General features: G+C 38.9%; 2 protein-coding genes across 9 annotated transcripts in view; both read left to right on the top strand.

The window, feature by feature from the left end:
- slc4a2a (solute carrier family 4 member 2a) overlaps window positions 1–2,931 on the top strand; it is a 117,835-nt gene extending 114,904 nt beyond the window's left edge. For all 3 annotated transcript variants that reach the window (XM_060932630.1, XM_060932621.1, XM_060932612.1), the window contains one exon: window positions 2,328–2,931. In XM_060932630.1, coding sequence (XP_060788613.1) covers window positions 2,328–2,408 — 81 coding nt within the window. In that variant the 3' untranslated portion in view covers window positions 2,409–2,931. The remainder of the gene's footprint in view (window positions 1–2,327) is intronic.
- A 5,166-nt stretch (window positions 2,932–8,097) lies between these two features.
- ubtfl (upstream binding transcription factor, like) overlaps window positions 8,098–22,035 on the top strand; it is a 53,708-nt gene continuing 39,770 nt past the window's right edge. For 5 of the 6 annotated variants that reach the window (XM_060932576.1, XM_060932592.1, XM_060932583.1 and 2 more), the window contains exon 1: window positions 8,099–8,266. The gene's annotated coding sequence lies outside the window, so the exon portion shown is untranslated. Of the gene's footprint in view, window positions 8,267–22,035 lie in introns of all 6 variants that reach the window. The other variant, XM_060932600.1, reaches the window with a different exon arrangement.

Below are 22,035 nucleotides of genomic sequence, written 5' to 3'. Positions count from 1 at the left end.
CAAAGTCTGATTTTCACAACACATGTTTGTGGAAGTGTATCATGACACGAACAAAGGAGATTTCTGAGGACCTCAGAAAAAGCGTTGTTGATGCTCATCAGGCTGGAAAAGGTTACAAAACCATCTCTAAAGAGTTTGGACTCCACCAATCCACAGTCAGACAGATTGTGTACAAATGGAGGAAATTCAAGACCATTGTTACCCTCCCCAGGCGTGGTCAACCAACAAAGATCACTCCAAGAGCAAGGCGTGTAATAGTCAGCAAGGTCACACAGGACCCCAGGGTAACTTCTAAGCAACTGAAGGCCTCTCTCACATTGGCTAATGTTAATGTTCATGAGTCCACCATCAGGAGAACACTGAACAACAATGGTGTGCATGGCAGGGTTGCAAGGAGAAAGCTACTGCTCTCCAAAAAGAACATTGCTGCTCATCTGCAGTTTGCTAAAGATCACGTGGACAAGCCAGAAGGCTATTGGAAAAATGTTTTGTGGACGGATGAGACCAAATTAGAACTTTTTGGTTTAAATGAGAGGCGTTGTGTTTGGAGAAAGGAAAACGGTGCATTCCAGCATAAGACCCTTATCCCATCTGTGAAACATGGTGGTGGTAATATCATGGTTTGGACCTGTTTTGCTGCATCTGGGCCAGGACGGCTTGCCATCACTGATGGAACAATGAATTCTGAATTATACCAGCAAATTCTAAAGGAAAATGTCAGGGCATCTGTCCATGAACTGAATCTCAAGAGAAGGTGGGTCATGCAGCAAGACAACGACCCTAAGCACACAAGTTGTTCTACCAAAGAATGGTTAATGTTTTGGAATGGCCAAGTCAAAGTCCTGACCTTAATCCAATCGAAATGTTGTGGAAGGACCTGAAGCGAGCAGTTCATGTGAGGAAACCCACCAACATCCCAGAGTTGAAGCTGTTCTGTACGAAGGAATGGGCTAAAATTCCTCCAAGCCGGTGTGCAGGACCGATCAACAGTTACCGCAAACGTTTAGTTGCAGTTATTGCTGCACAAGGGGGTCACACCAGATACTGAAAGCAAAGGTTCACATACTTTTGCCACTCACAGATATGTAATATTGGATCATTTTCCTCAATAAATAACTGAGCAAGTATAATATTTTGTCTCATTTGTTTAACTGGGTTCTCTTTATCTACTTTTAGGGCTTGTGTGAAAATGTGATGATGTTTTAGGTCATATTTATGCAGAAATATAGAAAATTCTGAAGGGTTCACAAACTTTCAAGCACCACTGTACATTTATTGGCCGTTTAATCTTGGAAACCTATATATGTAGTAAGTGCCCTTGATCGTGTGCTTGTGGCAGTACTGGGGTTTGAAATAGTGTACACTTTTATTAAGAAAAAAAAAGAGAGAACATTAGCAGCAACATGTGATTTGTGATTTCGCATCCCAGAAGGTAAAACCTCATCTCTTATGCACATGGAGGCAAAACACAAGGTCACAAAGTAACAGTGGTTCTCCGGCAAAGTTACAGCACTGATCAACTGGTTAGATTGGGAGTGACCAATTTTGTGCATTTGTCAACCGTGTATACAGTCAGACATTTTAGATACTTTTGTTATTGATAACGTACACTCACTGGCCACTTTATTAGGGACACCCACACACCTGCTGTTTTATGCAGTTATCTAATCAACCAGTCCCTTGACATCAGCACAATGCATCAAATCATGCAAATGCAGATCAAGAGCTTCAGTTAATGTTCATTTCATACATCAGAATGGGAAAACATGTGATCTTAAAGTGCGACTTTCACTGTGGCACGGGTGTTGGTTTGAGCCAGATGAGTATTTCAGAAACGGCTGATCTCCTGGGGTTTTCACACACAACAGTCTCTAGAGTTTACGCAGAATGGTGCGGAAAACAAAAAACAGCGAGTGAGCGACAGTTCTGTGGGAGGAAACAAATGCTTCGTTGATAAGAGGTCAGAGGAAAACTGCCAGGTTGGTTCGAGCTGCCAGGAAAGATATAGTAACTCGTAGCAACTCCTTTACAACCGTGGTGAGCAGAAAAGCATCTCAGCACGCAACAGCAGAAAAGCACACTGAGTTCCAATCCTGCAGCCAAGAACAAGTTCCTTTTAAAGTGGCCGGTGAGTATAAATATGGTGATGGACAATTTAGCCGAATAGGAGACACAACAAACTTAGCAAAGTGATATTCATACCAAGTAGTGTACGAGTCCAAATGTTTTAAAAGTCACACATTCAGGTCAGTGAAAGAACACTAAGCTTACCTATTGAAGGGCTTTAAAATTGAAGCCTCTTTATTTAACCGCGTATGTTTTTTCAGCTTGACGCGGATGACGCAGAGCCCACATTCAACATGAGGGAGGGCCAAGACGAGTACACGGAGATGCACGTGCCCGTCTGATGCGGCTCAATGAAGAAATGGAATCACACGCACACAATCCAAGACTTTTCCAGTACATCATGTTATCAAAGTCTATAACCAATCAGTTACTGTAATCACTGTAGTTCTGTCCCCAGAAGCAGCAGAGTCATGCCGATAGAATCATTTTTATAGCTTTGTATCCATTTTGAATTTTAACCGATAGGAAGATTTGATAGAAACTATATTTGCATATTTAACGGATTCCTGGTTGTCAGTATATAGTCGTTTTATCCGTGAGGTTTAGTGTGTACTAACCCCCAGATGTATATTTGTAGTGAGTGTGAAACGTGAGACACCCCCCTCTGTCCCCCACACGAAGCACTTTATGACCAATCATAATGATTTTGTTTATTGATTTTTTTTTCTTTCATCTTGCTGAAACCAGGGGGAAATATAAAGTAGGTGGAACAACTATTAAACGTCTAACAATATTTAGGTAGCAGAGCTACGGAAGCCGAGAGAGGCCCTTCATATAATCCTTTTTTTAATTCACCTTGTTATCCCGAGATAACGACATAATTAATTCAGGATCTCGAGAAAACAGCACAACTAATTCGAGATCTCGAGAAAACAAAACCGTTATTTCGAGATCTCGAGAAAACAAAACAATTATTCCGTGATCTCGAGTAAACAGCTGAGAAATGGTTCATTCAGGTGCGCCAAGAGACTTGTGATATGCTGACTTTGGGGCTATTTCTCATTCTATATAGACACAACTTTGGTCATTAGAATGTCTGGAATAATCGATCACCTAATAAGGCAATATTTTGATCAGGGGTTGACACAGGGAGAGATTGCATTAAGTCTTTTAATAAGGGATAATTTCAAAATTAGTCCGCGGCACCTCCGCAGAAGACTGGCCCGGCTCTCTCAGCTGTTTTCTCGAGATCATGAAATTATTGTTTTGTTTTTTCGAGATCACGGAATAATTGTCTTGTTTTCTCGAGATCTCGAATTAGTTGTGTTGTTTTCTCAAGATCCTGAATTAATTATGTCGTTATCTCGGGATAACAAGGTGAATAAAAAAAAGATTATATGAAGGGCCTCTCGCAGCTTCCGTACAGAGCTATTGGCAAGTGTATTTGTTTTTTTTCCAGACCAGCGCTGAAAAGAAAGCAGTCATTTTCATAAAACTCGGTGTTCTTTAATGAGGGTATATTTCAGATCTGATCTGTTGTTTAAAAAAAAAAAAAAAAGAAAAGGTTTTGACAGTAACATGCAATTCCGTTTCACTCCTCCTACCCACCAGGGATGGTGAACGTCACATCACCTGGGTATCTTCTTCAAATAAAATTCTAGTTAAGTATGTAACTGTGGTTCCTTGGTATTTGGAACCAGCACCAATCGAACAAATGACCGATTGCAAATCCTTCACTAATGCATCATGCGGTCACTTTGTGACTTTCGGAGTAGGAAGTTCTCCAGCGTGTATGCACACACGAACAGATCCAGATAATGTTTACCATCCCTGGTGGTTTTCTGGTGTTCACAGAACCAGTTTTATTTATATAAAACTAGTGTTTTGTTCTATATATCTTTGTGTATTTAAAGCCAAGCAAGTATCAAGACACCAGTGTATCAAAACCTGCATTATTGCTGTCGGGATTTCGCTCTTCCCAAAATAGGACAAGTCAACTGTAGGCGTAGGCTGTGTGCATCTTCTATTCTATTTGCGTGACTGAATCTGCTAAATGCTCAATTCTGAAATAATATATTTTTGATCATTTCAGATGAATAGTAGTGTTAAGATGCTGGTACTCCATATTACCAGTTAGGTCAATTAATTTCACTTTACACTTTAAAAGGTTCTCTGGTACAGGCTGGTAATGATAATAGGTCACGCCTTAATACTATATCAAGTTTTAAAATAAAGAGAGATATGTTTGTGTATACACAAGGTTTTTTTTTTTTTCTTTCTTGGTTTCTTTTAGTCTGTAGTGTGGTGTTCTTTCTTTATTAAAAAGCTTAAGATCCAAAGATGCAGTTCAAAGCTGAAATCTTGAACATTTCTGCATGTTTTTTGGGCCTAATTTTATTTTTGTACTTTGTCAGTGATGTCGTACTTTTAAACACTTAATGAGCAAAAGATGGATTAATTGTTACAAGTGCAATCTTACATTCCAATGATAACATTCACACTTTTTTTTTTTTAATTTAAAAAAAAAAAACCGTGGACAAAATGTTATTGTACTTGTGTATGAAATTGTACATTTCCATTTGCTCCTGCCAAAAACACTTGTGCTACAACCACTTGAGCTTCTGATGTAGTGCCTTTTTAATATAATGTTGCTGTAAAAGGGCCGGATGAAACTGTGTCGTTGCTTTTGCTTGGTGAGAAATGTGAAGCAGAAGTGACATTGTGTGTGTTGTATGAATGATGGTGAAGAGTGAGATGGTGTGATTTTGTGAGACTGAATCAGAATGACCATGATGTGATGGTGTGAAAACAGTAATTCCTCTGTGTTTATACACAGTGCAGACTTAATAAAGCAACTCAACATTTCTACCCATCTGTTGTGTTATTGTTTTGACTCCTTTTTGAATTACTATCAAATGTTTAGGTTTGAGGTCAGCCTGACCGTGTGTTAGACTTGACATTCGTCTGTGGTCACCATTATTAATTATGTAGTGTATTATAGCAGTAGTATTTGTGATCTCATCTCATCTCATTATCTCTAGCCGCTTTATCCTGTTCTACAGGGTCGCAGGCAAGCTGGAGCCTATCCCAGCTGACTACGGGCGAAAGGCGGGGTACACCCTGGACAAGTCGCCAGGTCATCACAGGGCTGACACATAGACACAGACAACCATTCACACTCACATTCACACCTACGGTCAATTTAGAGTCACCAGTTAACCTAACCTGCATGTCTTTGGACTGTGGGGAAACCGGAGCACCCGGAGGAAACCCACGCGGACACGGGGAGAACATGCAAACTCCACACAGAAAGGCCCCTGTTGGCCACGGGGCTCGAACCCAGACCTTCTTGCTGTGAGGTGACAGTGCTAACCACTACACCACCGTGCCGCCCCGATAATTAACTTTTACCCTAATTGTCACCAGTTAACCCCCCCCCGAATAGTGCATAATAACTATGTTGTATGGTTTGGAGACAGTGGCACTGACAAAAAGACAGGAGGTTGAATTGGAGGTAGCAGAGTTGAAGACGTTGAGATTTTCATTAGGAGGGACAAAGTTGGACAGGATTAGAAAGTATATTAGAGGGACAGGACATGTAGGATGACTTGGAGACAAAGTGAGAGAGATGAGATTGAGATGGTTTGGAAACGTACAGAGCAGAGGCTCAGGGTATATGAGGAAAAGAAGAGGAAGAACAAATGAGATTTATGGATGTGGTGAAGTAGGACATGAGGACAGTTGGTGTGACCGAAGATACAGAGGACAGGAGGAGATGTAGGGACTTGATCTCCTGTGGTGACCCCTACCAGGAACAGCTGAAAGATGATGTGAACTATGTCTCCTCAAGCAGCGCATGGACCCCGCAGTGAATTTCCAACAAAATAAAAGCCCTTATCCTCCACCCACCCATAAATCAATACTAATTTCATTTTACACCCAAAATATGATGGTGTACTTAATTTACTGTAGTTAACTAAAATGATCAAACTGATCCGCACTGGTAAAATTAAAGTTCCGAGCCTAGACTGGTCCGCAGTTTGTGATATTTCAAAACGTCATGTGCAGACTTTTATTTTGATGCAAGTCAGGTGATCATGTATGGGTTGGTGATACAGAGGACAGGATGAGATGTAGGGACTTGATTTCCTGTGGTGGCCCCTACCAGGAACAGCTGAAAGATGATGATGAGAATTATGTCTCCTCAAGCAGCGCATGGACCCCGCAGTGAATTTCCAACAAAATAAAAGCCCTTATCCTCCACCCACCCATAAATCAATACTAATTTCATTTTACACCCAAAATATGATGGTGTACTTAATTAACTGTAGTGAACTAAAATGATCAAACTGATCCGTACTGGTAAAATTAAAGTTCCGAGCCTAGACTGGTCCGCAGTTTGTGATATTTCAAAACGTCACGTGCATTCTTTTATTTTCATACAAGTCAGGTGATCTGTCTGTGAAGATTCTCAGTCATCCAGGTCATAGTAAACTGTGGGTGGTAGAAAAGGGCAACTGGACTTGCTTGAAGATTCTTGAAAACGTTTCACCTCTCATCCGAAAGGCTTCCTCAGTTCTGTCTGACTAATAAGGAGTATCAGATATTTATCCTCTCATGGGTCAGAATCAGAATTCTGATGACCAGCTCATCTAAGGTGTCGTTGAGGCATCATGTCGGTGTGGGTCACTTATTAGTCAGACAGAACTGAGGAAGCCTTTCGGATGAGAGGTGAAATGTTTTCAAGAACTTCAAGCAAGTCCAGTTGCCCTTTTCTACCACCCACAAGTCATGAATAAAAGCTGTCTAAATCTTGCCCAGGACTAAGTTTCTTGTGATGTTCGCTTCCCCGTAGGATTCGAACCTCATCTCATCTCATTATCTCTAGCTGCTTTATCCTGTTCTACAGGGTCGCAGGCGAGCTGGAGCCTATCCCAGCTGACTATGGGTGAAAGGCGGGGTACACCCTGGACAAGTCGCCAGGTCATCACAGGGCTGACACAGACACAGACAACCATTCACACTCACATTCACACCTACGCTCAATTTAGAGTCACCAGTTAACCTAACCTGCATGTCTTTGGACTGTGGGGGAAACCGGAGCACCCGGAGGAAACCCACGCGGAGAACATGCAAACTCCACACAGAAAGGTCCTCGCCGGCCACGGGGCTCGAACCCGGACCTTCTTGCTGTGAGGCGACAGCGCTAACCACTACACCACGGTGCCGCCCAGGATTCGAACCTGTACTGCATATTGCTAGTCTCCCTACATGGTCAGGTGTATTTGGGGAACAGAACAGAGCTGGAAGTTCAGCTATAGTGGTGATTTTAGACTTTTTGTACAGGAAGAACAGAGGTGACAGAGAGGAGATGGGATGGTCATTAGGGTGGCACAGGGCGGAGTTCAGGGAGGCAGCGGCCACCCCAACATGAGCGCGAGCGTCCTGGTGTTGTGTTATTGAGCAGCAGAGTGGTGTGTGTTCTAGGACGGAGCTCTGGCGCTTCAGGCTGGGGGATGTTTGGCTTTGGCGTGTCCTTTTCCTCTCACCAACAAGACACGCATGTCCTCGAACACTAAGGGATTATACACGGACGTGGGTTTCTCCTTTTTATGGACGCTGGTTGTGGCAGCAGCAGGAGGGTGTGAGATCAGCACCGGCGCTAACACTCACCGCACAGCCGCTTGTATGGGACCTGCTCCTGGGCTCAGAGACTTAAACCGGGTTAGTCACTTCAGGAGGAATAAAGTTCATTGAAATACTGGGCTGTTTCAGGTTTATTGTCAGAAAAAATGAATAATCCCCAAAGAAAAATGTCGGTTTTTTAATATAATCTGACATTAGCTGGTTATTATTATTATTATTATTATTATGCACCTATATTCAGCAGTCAAGGTCCATACTACACCGTGAATAAAAAAAACTGTGTATAAAAAGTGTTTTTAATATATATTATATTATATTTAAGTCTCCATGTCCTCCTTTTTGCCCCCTTGCATGTTTTCCCCCGGAGTTCCTCCCCCTGCGGCGCTGGGCGGAGTTTCATACCGAACCAGACGCTCCTTTTGTCGGATCCGTTTCGACTTGACTCCCCGGGGTTTACGGCTAAAAAAATCGACACTTTCTACACTTAATAAACACTAAAGTCGAACTGCATATCGATTGCGAAGAGGATCCGGCGTTAAGTGTTCCAAAAAAGGTGAGTCGTTTGCTGTTTTTTGAGCTCGTTTTCTCGGGTTTTCACAGCGCCAGTCCCCGAGTCTTTGTAACATTCATGGCGGCTCTGCGGTGAAGAGACTTCGGGGGGCGAAGAAAAGCTCAAGGCCCTGCTCGCACTGCGGCTTTGGAAATGCATACAACACCGAAAACTTGAATTTATCAAATTCCTTGCGTTTAAGACTCAACCTGAAAACGCCGTCGGGTCGCATGTGTTTTTAATTTGGCCACCATTTGTAAATCAAACCGATTTTTGTTGTTTTTCTCCCACTAAACAGCTTGTTTTCCGGACGAATCATACAAAACTAGATAAACGGCTGCGGAGAAGGAGATAGAAAATGTCGGAAAACCTTGCTGTGTTTTCCGAGTGGAAGAAATACTCGGTGTTTTGCCGAGGCGTCGCTGCCAGCGGAAGCTGTGTGCTGACTCCTCCCGGAATCACGGCGCCATTACTGGGCTCGAGTTCAGACAATGGTCGGTAACGCCACACGGAATTAGAAGCAGATATTCGGCTCGATCCAAACCCAGACGCTGTTCGGACCCGGCGCTTTAGGACAGCATGAAGTCTTTTTAACAACAACAGTGGTTGATTTTAAACGGAGTTTAATTTTAACATTTTACTTTGAGTTTATGAGCATTTCGGCGTTGATGTTAATGCAGCTGTTAAGGAAGCATACGCGAATAACTGCTTTTTATTTTAAAAATAATGATAGCAGTTTAAAGCTCGGCTGTGAAAAGGAGAGCGTGTTCGGCTCGGTTGACCTTGTGCAGGCGGAATCATGAGACGGGAAACCCGGGAAAGCGGCGCGACTGCTCGGGGAGGGCGGGACGGTGGACACGGGCCCTGAATGAACCCAACAACCCCGCACTAAACTTAAAAATATTCGCGTTTGAAATAATTTTGGTAATACTGACAGCCTGGGTTACTTTAAAGAAACATTACTTTTTTTTTGTATTGTTTGGAAATAATGTCAAACTTAACCAGTGTAACTTCACTAGGCTGTCATTAGCAACATGCTAACGTTAGCTAAAAACAAACAAACCAACCGCGCACACCATAGTTTATTTGGTATAATAAAAATAAATAGCTAAGTAACCACCAAGAAGTGTGTAAATGTGTTCTTTAATGTTTTGGGTATTTAGCAACATGCTAACGTGTCTCAGCTAGCTAATATTAGCTAAAAGAAAAACATAGTTTACTTGGCTTAATAATAATAAATAACCACCAAGAAGTGTGTAATTGTGTTCTTTAATGTTTTGGATATTTAGTAACACGTTAATGTGTCTGAGCTAGCTAACATTAGCTAAAAAAAAAACAACCCACGCACCATAGTTTATTTGGCATAATAATAATAATAATAATAATAAATAGCTAAGTAACCACCAAGAAGTGTTTAAATGTGTTCTTTAATGTTTTGGGTATTTAGCAACATGCTAACGTGTCTCAGCTAGCTAATATTAGCTAAAAAAAAAAACCCCACGCACCATAGTTTATTTGGCATAATAATAATAATAATAATAATAATAATAATAATAATAAATAGCTAAGTAACCACCAAGAAGTGTTTAAATGTGTTCTTTAATGTTTTGGGTATTTAGCAACATGCTAACGTGTCTCAGCTAGCTAACATTAGCTAAAAAAAAAAAACCCCACGCACCATAGTTTATTTGGCATAATAATAATAATAATAATAATAATAAATAGCTAAGTAACCACCAAGAAGTGTTTAAATGTGTTCTTTAATGTTTTGGGTATTTAGCAACATGCTAACGTGTCTCAGCTAGCTAATATTAGCTAAAAAAAAAAACCCCACGCACCATAGTTTATTTGGCATAATAATAATAATAATAATAATAATAATAAATAGCTAAGTAACCACCAAGAAGTGTTTAAATGTGTTCTTTAATGTTTTGGGTATTTAGCAACATGCTAACGTGTCTCAGCTAGCTAACATTAGCTAAAAAAAAAAACCCCACGCACCATAGTTTATTTGGCATAATAATAATAATAATAATAATAATAATAAATAGCTAAGTAACCACCAAGAAGTGTTTAAATGTGTTCTTTAATGTTTTGGGTATTTAGCAACATGCTAACGTGTCTCAGCTAGCTAATATTAGCTAAAAAAAAAACCCCACGCACCATAGTTTATTTGGCATAATAATAATAATAATAATAATAATAATAAATAGCTAAGTAACCACCAAGAAGTGTTTAAATGTGTTCTTTAATGTTTTGGGTATTTAGCAACATGCTAACGTGTCTCAGCTAGCTAACATTAGCTAAAAAAAAAAACCCCACGCACCATAGTTTATTTGGCATAATAATAATAATAATAATAATAATAATAAATAGCTAAGTAACCACCAAGAAGTGTTTAAATGTGTTCTTTAATGTTTTGGGTATTTAGCAACATGCTAACGTGTCTCAGCTAGCTAATATTAGCTAAAAAAAAACCCACTTAGCAACATGCTAACGTGTCTCAGCTAGCTAATATTAGCTAAAAAAAACCCACTTAGCAACATGTTAACGTGTCTCAGCTAGCTAATATTAGCTAAAAGAAAAACATAGTTTACTTGGCTTAATAATAATAAATAACCACCAAGAAGTGTGTAATTGTATTCTTTAATGTTTTGGATATTTAGTAACACGTTAATGTGTCTGAGCTAGCTAACATTAGCTAAAAAAAACCCCACGCACCATAGTTTATTTGGCATAATAATAATAATAAATAGCTAAGTAACCACCAAGAAGTGTGTAATTGTTCTTTAATGTTTTGGGTATTTAGCAACATGCTAACATGTCTCAGCTAGCTAATATTAGCTAAAAGAAAAAAAACAGTTTACTTGGCTTAATAATAATAATAATAATAATAATAATAATAATAATAATAAATAACCACCAAGAAGTGTGTAATTGTGTTCTTTTAATATTTTGGATATTTAGCAACAAGTTAATGTGTCTGAGCTAGCTAACATTAGCTAAAAAAAAAAACCCCACGCACCATAGTTTATTTGGCATAATAATAATAATAATAATAATAATAATAATAATAAATAGCTAAGTAACCACCAAGAAGTGTGTAAATGTGTTCTTTAATGTTTTGGGTATTTAGCAACATGCTAACGTGTCTCAGCTAGCTAATATTAGCTAAAAAAAACCCACTTAGCAACATGTTAACGTGTCTCAGCTAGCTAATATTAGCTAAAAGAAAAAAACAATTTACTTGGCTTAATAATAAAAATAAATAGCTAAGTAACCACCAAGAAGTGTGTAATTGTTCTTTAATGTTTTGGATATTTAGCAACATGCTAACGTGTCTCAGCTAGCAAACATTAGCTAAAAAAACCACATAGTTAACTCATACATGTCAACCTTTAGTTACCCGTGCCCTTACCAAATCTGTACTTTTCCCTTACACACACACACCCATGAGCCCTTATACACGAGAAAAAATTCCAATATATAATCTAAAGCACACCTTTACACAAGTGATTCTACTGCAAACTCGGGCACACAAACAATTCTGGAATTTTATCTTTTTTTTTTCCTTCTGTGAGAAATGCATCAAGATGTGCAAAGACAATTCTGTACAGAGAATCTGTAATAAACATTCCTTTCAGTTTTCACCACCGGCCTGTGTGTTTTTAAACCTGATTCAATGCCACCATCCCCTCAATAAAAGCATTTAAACACTCAGTTATCACATTGTGGATGTTTCTAAAAATACGTTTGACTAAATGCTTTAATCTTTTCGCTTGTTGTCAGTGTTTATCGTCTCATTTCTGCTCACTGACACTGTTTTCTGTCCTATTAGTTCTATAGCACTTTTCTGAACCGCACCAATGAACAACTCAATACAGTCGTAAACTCGGACACGTTTCATCTTTTTTTTTTTTTTTTAAGATTTTTTTGGGGCTTTTTTCACCTTTATTGGATAGGACAGTGTAGAGATAGGAAATGAGCGGGAGAGAGAGATGGGGAGGGATCGGGAAATGACCTCGAGTCGGAATCGAACCCGGGTCCCCGGATTTATGGTATGGCGCCTTATCCATAATAACTCGGTTATTATTTCCCAGAGGGTCCATTCACTGTTTCACAGCCCAATAAAAACATAAATAAAATCCTGAACACTGAAAAACAATAATTTAGTCACATTAGCTATGCTAACTGTGCTTATAATACATAGGGCCAAATTACTCAATTCTGATTGGTCAATCAAGGAGGGCTTTTTTCCTTAACACGGGTCGTATTTCTGAAATGCTATTGGCTAGTTCGTTGCTTGGTTACGGTTACAAAAATTAGCAAATTTTGTCAACAAAATGGCTGACTCTGCAATGCCGTGTTTCGCTATATTTGACGAAGAAATGATAAACCAGTTGAAAGCTCAAGCGAAAATGAAAATACCAAAAGACGCTTTAGAAACTGATTCAAACGCACGCCCTGATTGGTTCAGAAAACATGAATGACAAATGTTGTGAACTTAAATGGCTTCCGAAGTATGAATTTGGCCTGATATACAACCCCGATTCCAAAAAAGTTGGGACAAAGTACAAATTGTAAATAAAAACGGAATGCAATAATTTACAAATCTCAAAAACTGATATTGTATTCACAATAGAACATAGACAACATATCAAATGTCGAAAGTGAGACATTTTGAAGTTTCATGATCTTCAGGCCCTTAGACGGCACTGCATCACATACAGGCATGCTTCTGTATTGGAAATCACAAAATGGGCTCAGGAATATTTCCAGAGAACATTATCTGTGAACACAATTCACCGTGCCATCCGCCGTTGCCAGCTAAAACTCTATAGTTCAAAGAAGAAGCTGTATCTAAACATGATCCAGAAGCGCAGACGTATTCTCCTAAAAATTTTTCACCTAATTTTTCTCTTTAAATGATACATTTTCTCAGTTTAAACATTTGATATGTCATCTATGTTCTATTCTGAATAAAATATGGAATTTTGAAACATCCACATCATTGCATTCCATTTTTATTTACAATTTGTACTTTGTCCCAACTTTTTTGGAATCAGGGTTGTATTATAAACAAGTAATCATAAGGTTCCTCGTAAAATTAATGATCAATTTCATTCGTGATTTCAAAGTTTTGAAATTGTGGGCAATTTTCAAAACTTTGAAATCACTCGTGAAATTAATCCTTAATTTTACTCGGCCCCATACGATTACCTATACTAATTAGCTGGCTAGCTAACCTTAGCTTCACTAATATTCCTCCTCAGAGGAACTATTTAACTTTTAATAAACTTCAAGTAAACTATCAGAGTTTTCCAACAAACAAGCACACAAACTAACATTAAGTTAGAGAAATAATTTTATCTCTTAAAACTTTAGCCGAATGGTTCATTTCTGCCCACATTAACATTTCTGAAAACATCAAAAAAAAATTATTTTCTCTCCGTTTGCTGTTTGTACTTTTAAAGGGCATGTTCTGGACCAATTTAGTTTTTTTTTTTTTTTAAATCTGAAAGTATGTCCCTTTACACACTCATCCAGAAGGGTAATTTTGCACAAGGCCATCTGTCTACAGCAGAAAAAAATAAAATAACAAAACGTGTCTGGAAAAATCCCAAGGGAGTCTGGAGCCAGATTCGTGACGTCACCTGCGGAAGCGCCAGCAGGCTGCGCGAGCTTTGCACGGTTTCAGTGCACAGCCTGTGTAGACCAAGCGCTCCCATTTCTCTCTCATTGTCCGGTCTTTTGGGAAACGATGAGTACTAATCCCATCAAGATTGGTGTTTCTACACCCTCCTATGATACATCTGTTAACCATTTTAATAATTATGCCATAACGTTGAAGAAATTTGCAGAAAACCACCGGGTCGTTTTCTCATAAACAAACCAGCGCTGACGTAGGATTCAGAGGGAGGCGTCCCGCACGCGACGTCACGAAACTCGACGTTTCCCGGGAAATCCAAATGCCAAGTTTTTTCAGAGGCGGACCAGTTCGCCTCAAATGGCTTGATTTCAACTGAATTTTTCTGGTATTGCGCAAGGTAAAAAAAATTGCGCAAAATGTGACGGATATTTGACCAAAGTTTAATATAAAATAGGAGCATTACATTGATCTTGCTCCTGAATTTACCCGTGATATGCACTTTAACACATTTAATGACGTTTTTCAGCGCGTCTGTCTGTTTTTAACAATCATCAAATTATCTGCAGTGTTTGTATCCGTTAGCTTTCATACTCGCACATGTGCTAATGCTGACAGCTAGTTAGCTTAGCAACTGGATCCAACTTTTCTGACTAGCCGCTAACTCACACATGCCAACCTTTAGTTACCCGTGCCCTTACAAAATCTGTACTTTTCCCTTACACACACACCCATGAGCCCTTATACACGAGAAAAAATTCCAATATATAATCCAAAGCACCGACTGTTTTATTCCACCTTATACACTCCCATTGTAATCGGCATATTTATCACACTGCATCAAGTTAAAGGGATCAAATAAGCATGTACTGAATAAAAAGAAATTTTAGATCCCAGAGAAAACAACGGAATTAAAGGAAAAGGCAACTTTTGTACAAAACCAGGTGTGTAATAGGAGAAAAACATATACGTAATCAATTCCATTAATTATTTCCATTATATATCGAACATGAAAAAATATTTTTAACTTTGAAATCATGAATTGACACAGAGGAGTCGAAGTTGGAGGAGTCAGCCATTTTGAGATTGTGGGCAACTATAAACCAATCAGAATCTTTCGTTAATGCGCCTCCCGCTGATCTGTGACGTCACTGGGCCCATGAAAACAGTGTTTACAGACAGATCACTGTGATTAGGAGTCCCGGCGGGTGGCTTGTATTCGATTCGTTTATATCCCGACCTTGTCAGCTGTCAGATTTATGTTCATGGACCCGGTAAGCTGGTAAATAATATTTATTTATTTTTTTCTTTACCAAATTGTAACAGAAAACGAGAGCGCCCGAAAGGGAAAACCGAGCCGAGCCGCTTCGTGCATGCGCAGTAGGCTTGGTAGGACAAATCCAAATAGGAGTCATTCAGGATTCAGCCATGTTTTTGCTCCGTGTTTTTACTCAACCAAAGTTCTACAGTATTATGAGCTTGAAGTTGCATAAATAAAACCATTTGGTGAAACTTTAAAGAAGCGATTGTACTGGTTTTTTACCTTATTACCATGAAGCCCTGAAGAGTTCTTTTCAGTGGTGGGCCGCATGACGTCACGCAGTAGATCAATATGGCGGAACGCATCTTCGCTGAGCTCAGCGCAAGCCCATATTATTAAAAGTTAAAAGATACTGTTATGCGGTCTGTTCTTTCTCTATAAATTCCATGATCGATTACTTTATATATTTATCTATCTATTTGTGGTGATTTTGTACAAAAGTTGCCTTTTCCTTTAAAAAGGACTATATGTCCAGTCAAGTAAACAATTATCTACTAAAGAGAGTGACTGAACTATAAACTTAATTATTTAATATGCACTGTATCTGTAATACCAGAATTATTGATGTAAATTTTGCAAATAAAATGTATTAATATTAAATAGTTCATAAAAATTACACAAAGTTCTATTTGACAAGCGTTGACATCACCTACAATATTACACCCCACCAAAGAAAATTACTTGAAATAGAACAGCAGTACTAAGTCGGTACGTGAATTAAAATAGTAGGTTACAGGTAATAAATTATATATAATCATGTCAAACAGTTAGTAAAAGTTCCATTTGAGAAAAGTGTCGACACCGCAAGCAGTGTTCGATCCAACTAAAGATGACTGAACCACATCAAGTATAATTATGTAAACAAGGATAAGTGAAAATATTAATACATTATGAAGTTAAATTGAAAATCTTCCCAGTAATTTATAAAAAGAATCTTATTCCTTTTTGGAGTGTTCTGTGTTGTACAAAAATGTTGCAGATTTGGCACGAGCTATAATATCACTGCTTGGGTAGCAGCTGTAGCTCCTCGTCCCCGTTCATTTTAATTTGCAGATACGCAGTTAATGTGTCTGCAGCCAGATTTTTTTCTGGACTCCTGATGAATTTTCCGAACCAATAAAAAAGCCCTCTCGCTATCTGCACTGCTCTGTGGGAGGCACAGTAAAGCAGTAAAAAGTTGTTTCAGCATTGGAAACCTGGCAACACCCAGAGCAGTTTCTGCATCCAAGACCTTTCCCCAATATACATCGATTATTTTCCTGGTCAATAAAAGAAAATCGGAGCACGGCAAAAATATGTAGATGGTGTTAAATTGCTTCCATCCCCTACTACACGTTTTCGAGACAGGTTACCAACGGTCGTTACCACCATTACTCTTCATTCAATACTTTTCCAGTTTACTGACGACTGATGGTAGTAACGGGTGTTGGTCATCTGTGTCTACATATAATGTCTATCGCAGGGTTTCCCATACATAGACCATTGTGTGGCGCAGCGCCACACAATGGATTCCTATCGCCACACAATCAGACTCGCGATTTTGAAAAAAAAAATTCCATTGCGTATCGTTCCGTTCATTCATAGTGCTCTTTCTTCTCGTTCATGCGCGCACACCCCCACACACAGAGAGACGGAGAAGCGTGTACACAGGCCTGCCGTTGCGCATATACCCGGACTGCAAGTAGGCCTGTTAGACTAATTAAAAATAACGCAGCCTTCCCGATTTTCCTTCCGACCCCTTATTTTAAAAGGTAGCCTACGTCGTGCTCATGATAAGCTTTATCATAGCCTTCTTGGCTTACAGGAAACAGACATCCCTGAGTCAGGCTATAAACCAATTTTGATGCATACAGTAGCAGCTTGACGCGAGGAACCGGCCTTATTGCATTATCCCGTTTATCCCGCTTCAGCATTCATGCAAGTTATTAATAATGGCTTGACATTCACAATAAATAAGGATTTCCCGCTAGCCTAAATAAAATGTTGTTATACTCGCGGGGATGCCTAGTTGATGCTATCTATTTTATTATTATTTTGTTGTTACATTATACTATTTACACTACCGTTCAAAAGTTTGGGGTCACTTTGAAATGTCCTTATTTTTGAAAGAAAAGCACTGTTCTTTTCAATGATCACTTTAAACTGATCAGAAATGCACTCTATACATTGCTAATGTGGTAAATGACTATTCTAGCTGCAAATGTCTGGTTTTTGGTGCAATATCTACAACCCCGATTCCAAAAAAGTTGGGACAAAGTACAAATTGTAAATAAAAACGGAATGCAATAATTTACAAATCTCAAAAACTGATATTGTATTCACAATAGAACATAGACAACATATCAAATGTCGAAAGTGAGACATTTTGAAATTTCATGCCAAATATTGGCTCATTTGAAATTTCATGACAGCAACACATCTCAAAGTTGGGACAGGGGCAATAAGAGGCTGGAAAAGTTAAAGGTACAAAAAAGGAACAGCTGGAGGACCAAATCGCAACTTATTCGGTCAATTGGCAATAGGTCATTAACATGACTGGGTATAAAAAGGGCATCTTGGAGTGGCAGCGGCTCTCAGAAGTAAAGATGGGAAGAGGATCACCAATCCCCCTAATTCTGCGCCGACAAATAGTGGAGCAATATCAGAAAGGAGTTCGACAGTGTAAAATTGCAAAGAGTTTGAACATATCCTCATCTACAGTGCATAATATCATCAAAAGATTCAGAGAATCTGGAAGAATCTCTGTGCGTAAGGGTCAAAGCCAGAAAACCATACTGGGGGCCCGTGATCTTCGGGCCCTTAGACGGCACTACATCACATACAGGCATGCTTCTGTATTGGAAATCACAAAATGGGCTCAGGAATATTTCCAGAGAACATTATCTGTGAACACAATTCACCGTGCCATCCGCCACTGCCAGCTAAAACTCTATAGTTCAAAGAAGAAGCCGTATCTAAACATGATCCAGAAGCGCAGACGTCTTCTCTGGGCCAAGGCTCATTTAAAATGGACTGTGGCAAAGTGGAAAACTGTTCTGTGGTCAGACGAATCAAAATTTGAAGTTCTTTATGGAAATCAGGGACGCCGTGTCATTCGGACTAAAGAGGAGAAGGACGACCCAAGTTGTTATCAGCGCTCAGTTCAGAAGCCTGCATCTCTGATGGTATGGGGTTGCATTAGTGCGTGTGGCATGGGCAGCTTGCACATCTGGAAAGACACCATCAATGCTGAAAGGTATATCCAGGTTCTAGAGCAACATATGCTCCCATCCAGACGACGTCTCTTTCAGGGAAGACCTTGCATTTTCCAACATGACAATGCCAAACCACATACTGCATCAATTACAGCATCATGGCTGCGTAGAAGAAGGGTCCGGGTACTGAACTGGCCAGCCTGCAGTCCAGATCTTTCACCCATAGAAAACATTTTGCGCATCATAAAACGGAAGATACGACAAAAAAGACCTAAGACAGTTGAGCAACTAGAATCCTACATTAGACAAGAATGGGTTAACATTCCTATCCCTAAACTTGAGCAACTTGTCTCCTCAGTCCCCAGACGTTTACAGACTGTTGTAAAGAGAAAAGGGGATGTCTCACAGTGGTAAACATGGCCTTGTCCCAACTTTTTTGAGATGTGTTGTTGTCATGAAATTTAAAATCACCTAATTTTTCTCTTTAAATGATACATTTTCTCAGTTTAAACAATTGATATGTCATCTATGTTCTATTTTGAATAAAATATGGAATTTTGAAACTTCCACATCACTGCATTCCGTTTTTATTTACAATTTGTACTTTGTCCCAACTTTTTTGGAATCGGGGTTGTACATAGGTGTATAGAGGCCCATTTCCAGCAACTCTCACTCCAGTGTTCTAATGGTACAATGTGTTTGCTCATTGCCTCAGAAGGCTAATGGATGATTAGAAAACCCTTGTACAATCATGTTAGCACAGCTGAAAACAGTTGAGCTCTTTAGAGAAGCTATAAAACTGACCTTCCTTTGAGCAGATTGAGTTTCTGGAGCATCACATTTGTGGGGTCGATTAAATGCTCAGAAAAATGTCTTGACTATATTTTCTATTCATTTTACAACTTATGGTGGGAAATAAAAGTGTGACTTTTCATGGAAAACACTAAATTGTCTGGGTGACCCCAAACTTTTGAACGGTAGTGTATTTCATTTTAGTATTGGTTGAGGTAAATGTTGAGTTCAGTATTTAAAATAAAAACCTCCAGTGTGTTTTTTGCAATTTATTCCTTGAATGTTAACTAAAGAATGATTGAAAGATTGCCACCAAAAAAGCAAAAAACTAAACTTTAACTTCAATTTTGGTGAGTAATTTTCATAAATTTAAAAGACAGGTTTTCCACCAACATCAAGCCCAGCAAACTAATGGCCTGCCCTGTAATGTAAAGTTGGGTCGAAGAATGAAACCAGGCAGGGTTCTGGTAAAAATTGTTTTAGCTGTCTTCTCTTAAAGAACTTAAAAGAATTTAGATTGAACTGAATAATCTCAAATGCTTCTTGTAGCTTTAAAATAGTCCCAGCAGGTGACTCTGAAGAAAAATATTGTGTGTTTGAACACCGCCCGCTGTAAACACTTTGCATACACCCCAATGACCGACTCCACCGACCGCCACGACACCACCGCGCACGATTCACTCATCGGCACAGTGGAGCACCACAAATTGCTACCTGGTCTGTGGGAAACACTGTATCAGCAATTAAAATGTTTAAGGGAAGCGAAACCAGAAATCGACGGGTAACTACAGTTGCCGTTGTATAAATGACGACTCCCAGTATCGCCTCCTGAAATTATCATGATAATGGAGGAAGCTTTCCTACATGCAAACAGTAAAAACTTTAAAAAAAAACCCAAGAACACAAATGCTTACCTGTGCAGTCTTTGAATCGGGGAAACTTTTTTTTTTTGCTAGCTGCGAAAAATGGTCTGCCACAGTCAGTGGGATGTTGTGTTCCATGAGAAATTGGCAGAACATAACTTCTGTAGCCATCACAGAAGTCTGGGCAGTCCGAGCCGATGGACTTAAATGACCGAGAAAACTATGTGCAACTATAAAACCACATAAATCGAAAATAGTTACGTTTCATTGGGCATGCGTGTTTGAAAAAATAAATGGTGGATGCTAAGAGAATTTTCTCGGAGTAACGGAAAAAAATCTCTGATACAAAACATAATTTTCCCATATGAAAATCAGCGTACGCTGTACAGTATTAGCCAAAGATTTTGCATTTTCCCGTACAAAATACAGGGAAACCGTATAACTTGACATGTATGTTTACTTCGCATAATAATAATAATAACCAACCAATCACCAAGAAGTGTGTAATTGTGTTCTTTAATGTTTTGGATATTTAGCAACATGCTAACATGTCTGAGCTAGCTAATATTAGTTAAAAAAAAAAAAAACACACACACCATAGTTTATTTGGCATAATAATAATAATAAAAAGCTAAGTAACCACCAAGAAGTGTGTAATTGTTCTTTAATGTTTTTGGATATTTAGCAACATGCTAACGTGTCTGAGCTAGCTAATATTAGCTAAAAGAAAAAAAAACAGTTTACTTGGCTTAATAATAATAATAATAATAATAATAATAATAAGTAACCACCAAGAAGTGTGTAATTGTGTTTAATGTTTTGGATATTTAGCAACATGCTAACGTGTCTGAGCTAGCTAACATTAGCTTAAAAAAAACAAAAAAAAAACCCCATAGTTTACTTGGCATAATAATAATAATAATAATAATAGTAAATAAATAGCTAACTAACGTGTCTGAGCTAGCCAACATGAGCTTAAAAAAACATAGTTTACTTGGCTTAATAATAATGATGATGATAATAATAATAAAATAAATAGCTAAGTAACCGCCAAGAAGTGTGTAATTGTTCTTTTAATGGTTTGGATATTTAGCAACATGCTAACGTGTCTGAGCTAGTTAACATTAGCTTAAAAAAAACCCCATAGTTTACTTGGCATAATAATAATAGTAAATAGCTAACTAACGTGTCTGAGCTAGCCAACATTAGCTTAAACATAGTTTACTTGGCTTAATAATAAATAAATAAATGGCTAACTAACCACCAAGAAGTGTGTAATTGTGTTCTTAAATTTTTTGGATATTTAGCAACATGCTAACGTATCTGAGCTAGCTCAAAGAAAATAAACATAGTTTACTTGGCTTCATAATAATTAATTAATAGCTAACTAACAAACCACTAAGAAGTGTGTAATTGTGTTCTTTAGTGTTTTGGATATTTTGCTAGCCTTCTAGCACTCGGGCTAAACAGGCAGATTCGCTAAGTAGCTAGCGGTCTCTTTTTCCAGCAGCAGGTAGGTTAAAAAAGTCCCACTGGGTCGTCCCTGGGTCCTCAGTGAAAATGTTTGTTTTCCACCAGTTTCACAAAAATAAGGGCCAAAGCGTTGACTTTTAAACCCTTATTAAGAGGCACTTTTATAAGGAGGGGAAAAAACCAACCCAAAATCTGACTCCAGTCCAAGATGTTGCGCATCTTCATTTTTTTTTCTTGTTGATTTTCGAGCCGTGAAAACACCGCCATGTACTGAAAAGCCTTTGGATGTTCTGGTGTGGGTTAAGCGCAGCAGGGTTTTCAAACATGTCCAAGGTTTTTGGTTCTGACGCCTCTATAAGCTGGTGTCGGCGTGTCTGCTCCACCAGTTCAAGTTCATCAGTCATATGTGGCCTCCCATCACATATCATCTGACTCCAGAGGCTGGACCTGATCCTCCATTCAATCACAACCGACCCAAATCA

Source organism: Neoarius graeffei, chromosome 1 (genome assembly GCF_027579695.1).
Source record: "Neoarius graeffei isolate fNeoGra1 chromosome 1, fNeoGra1.pri, whole genome shotgun sequence".
NCBI lineage: Eukaryota > Metazoa > Chordata > Actinopteri > Siluriformes > Ariidae > Neoarius > Neoarius graeffei.
The sequence above is the reverse complement of the archived record's forward strand: the minus strand, read 5'-3'. Positions and strand labels throughout refer to the sequence as shown.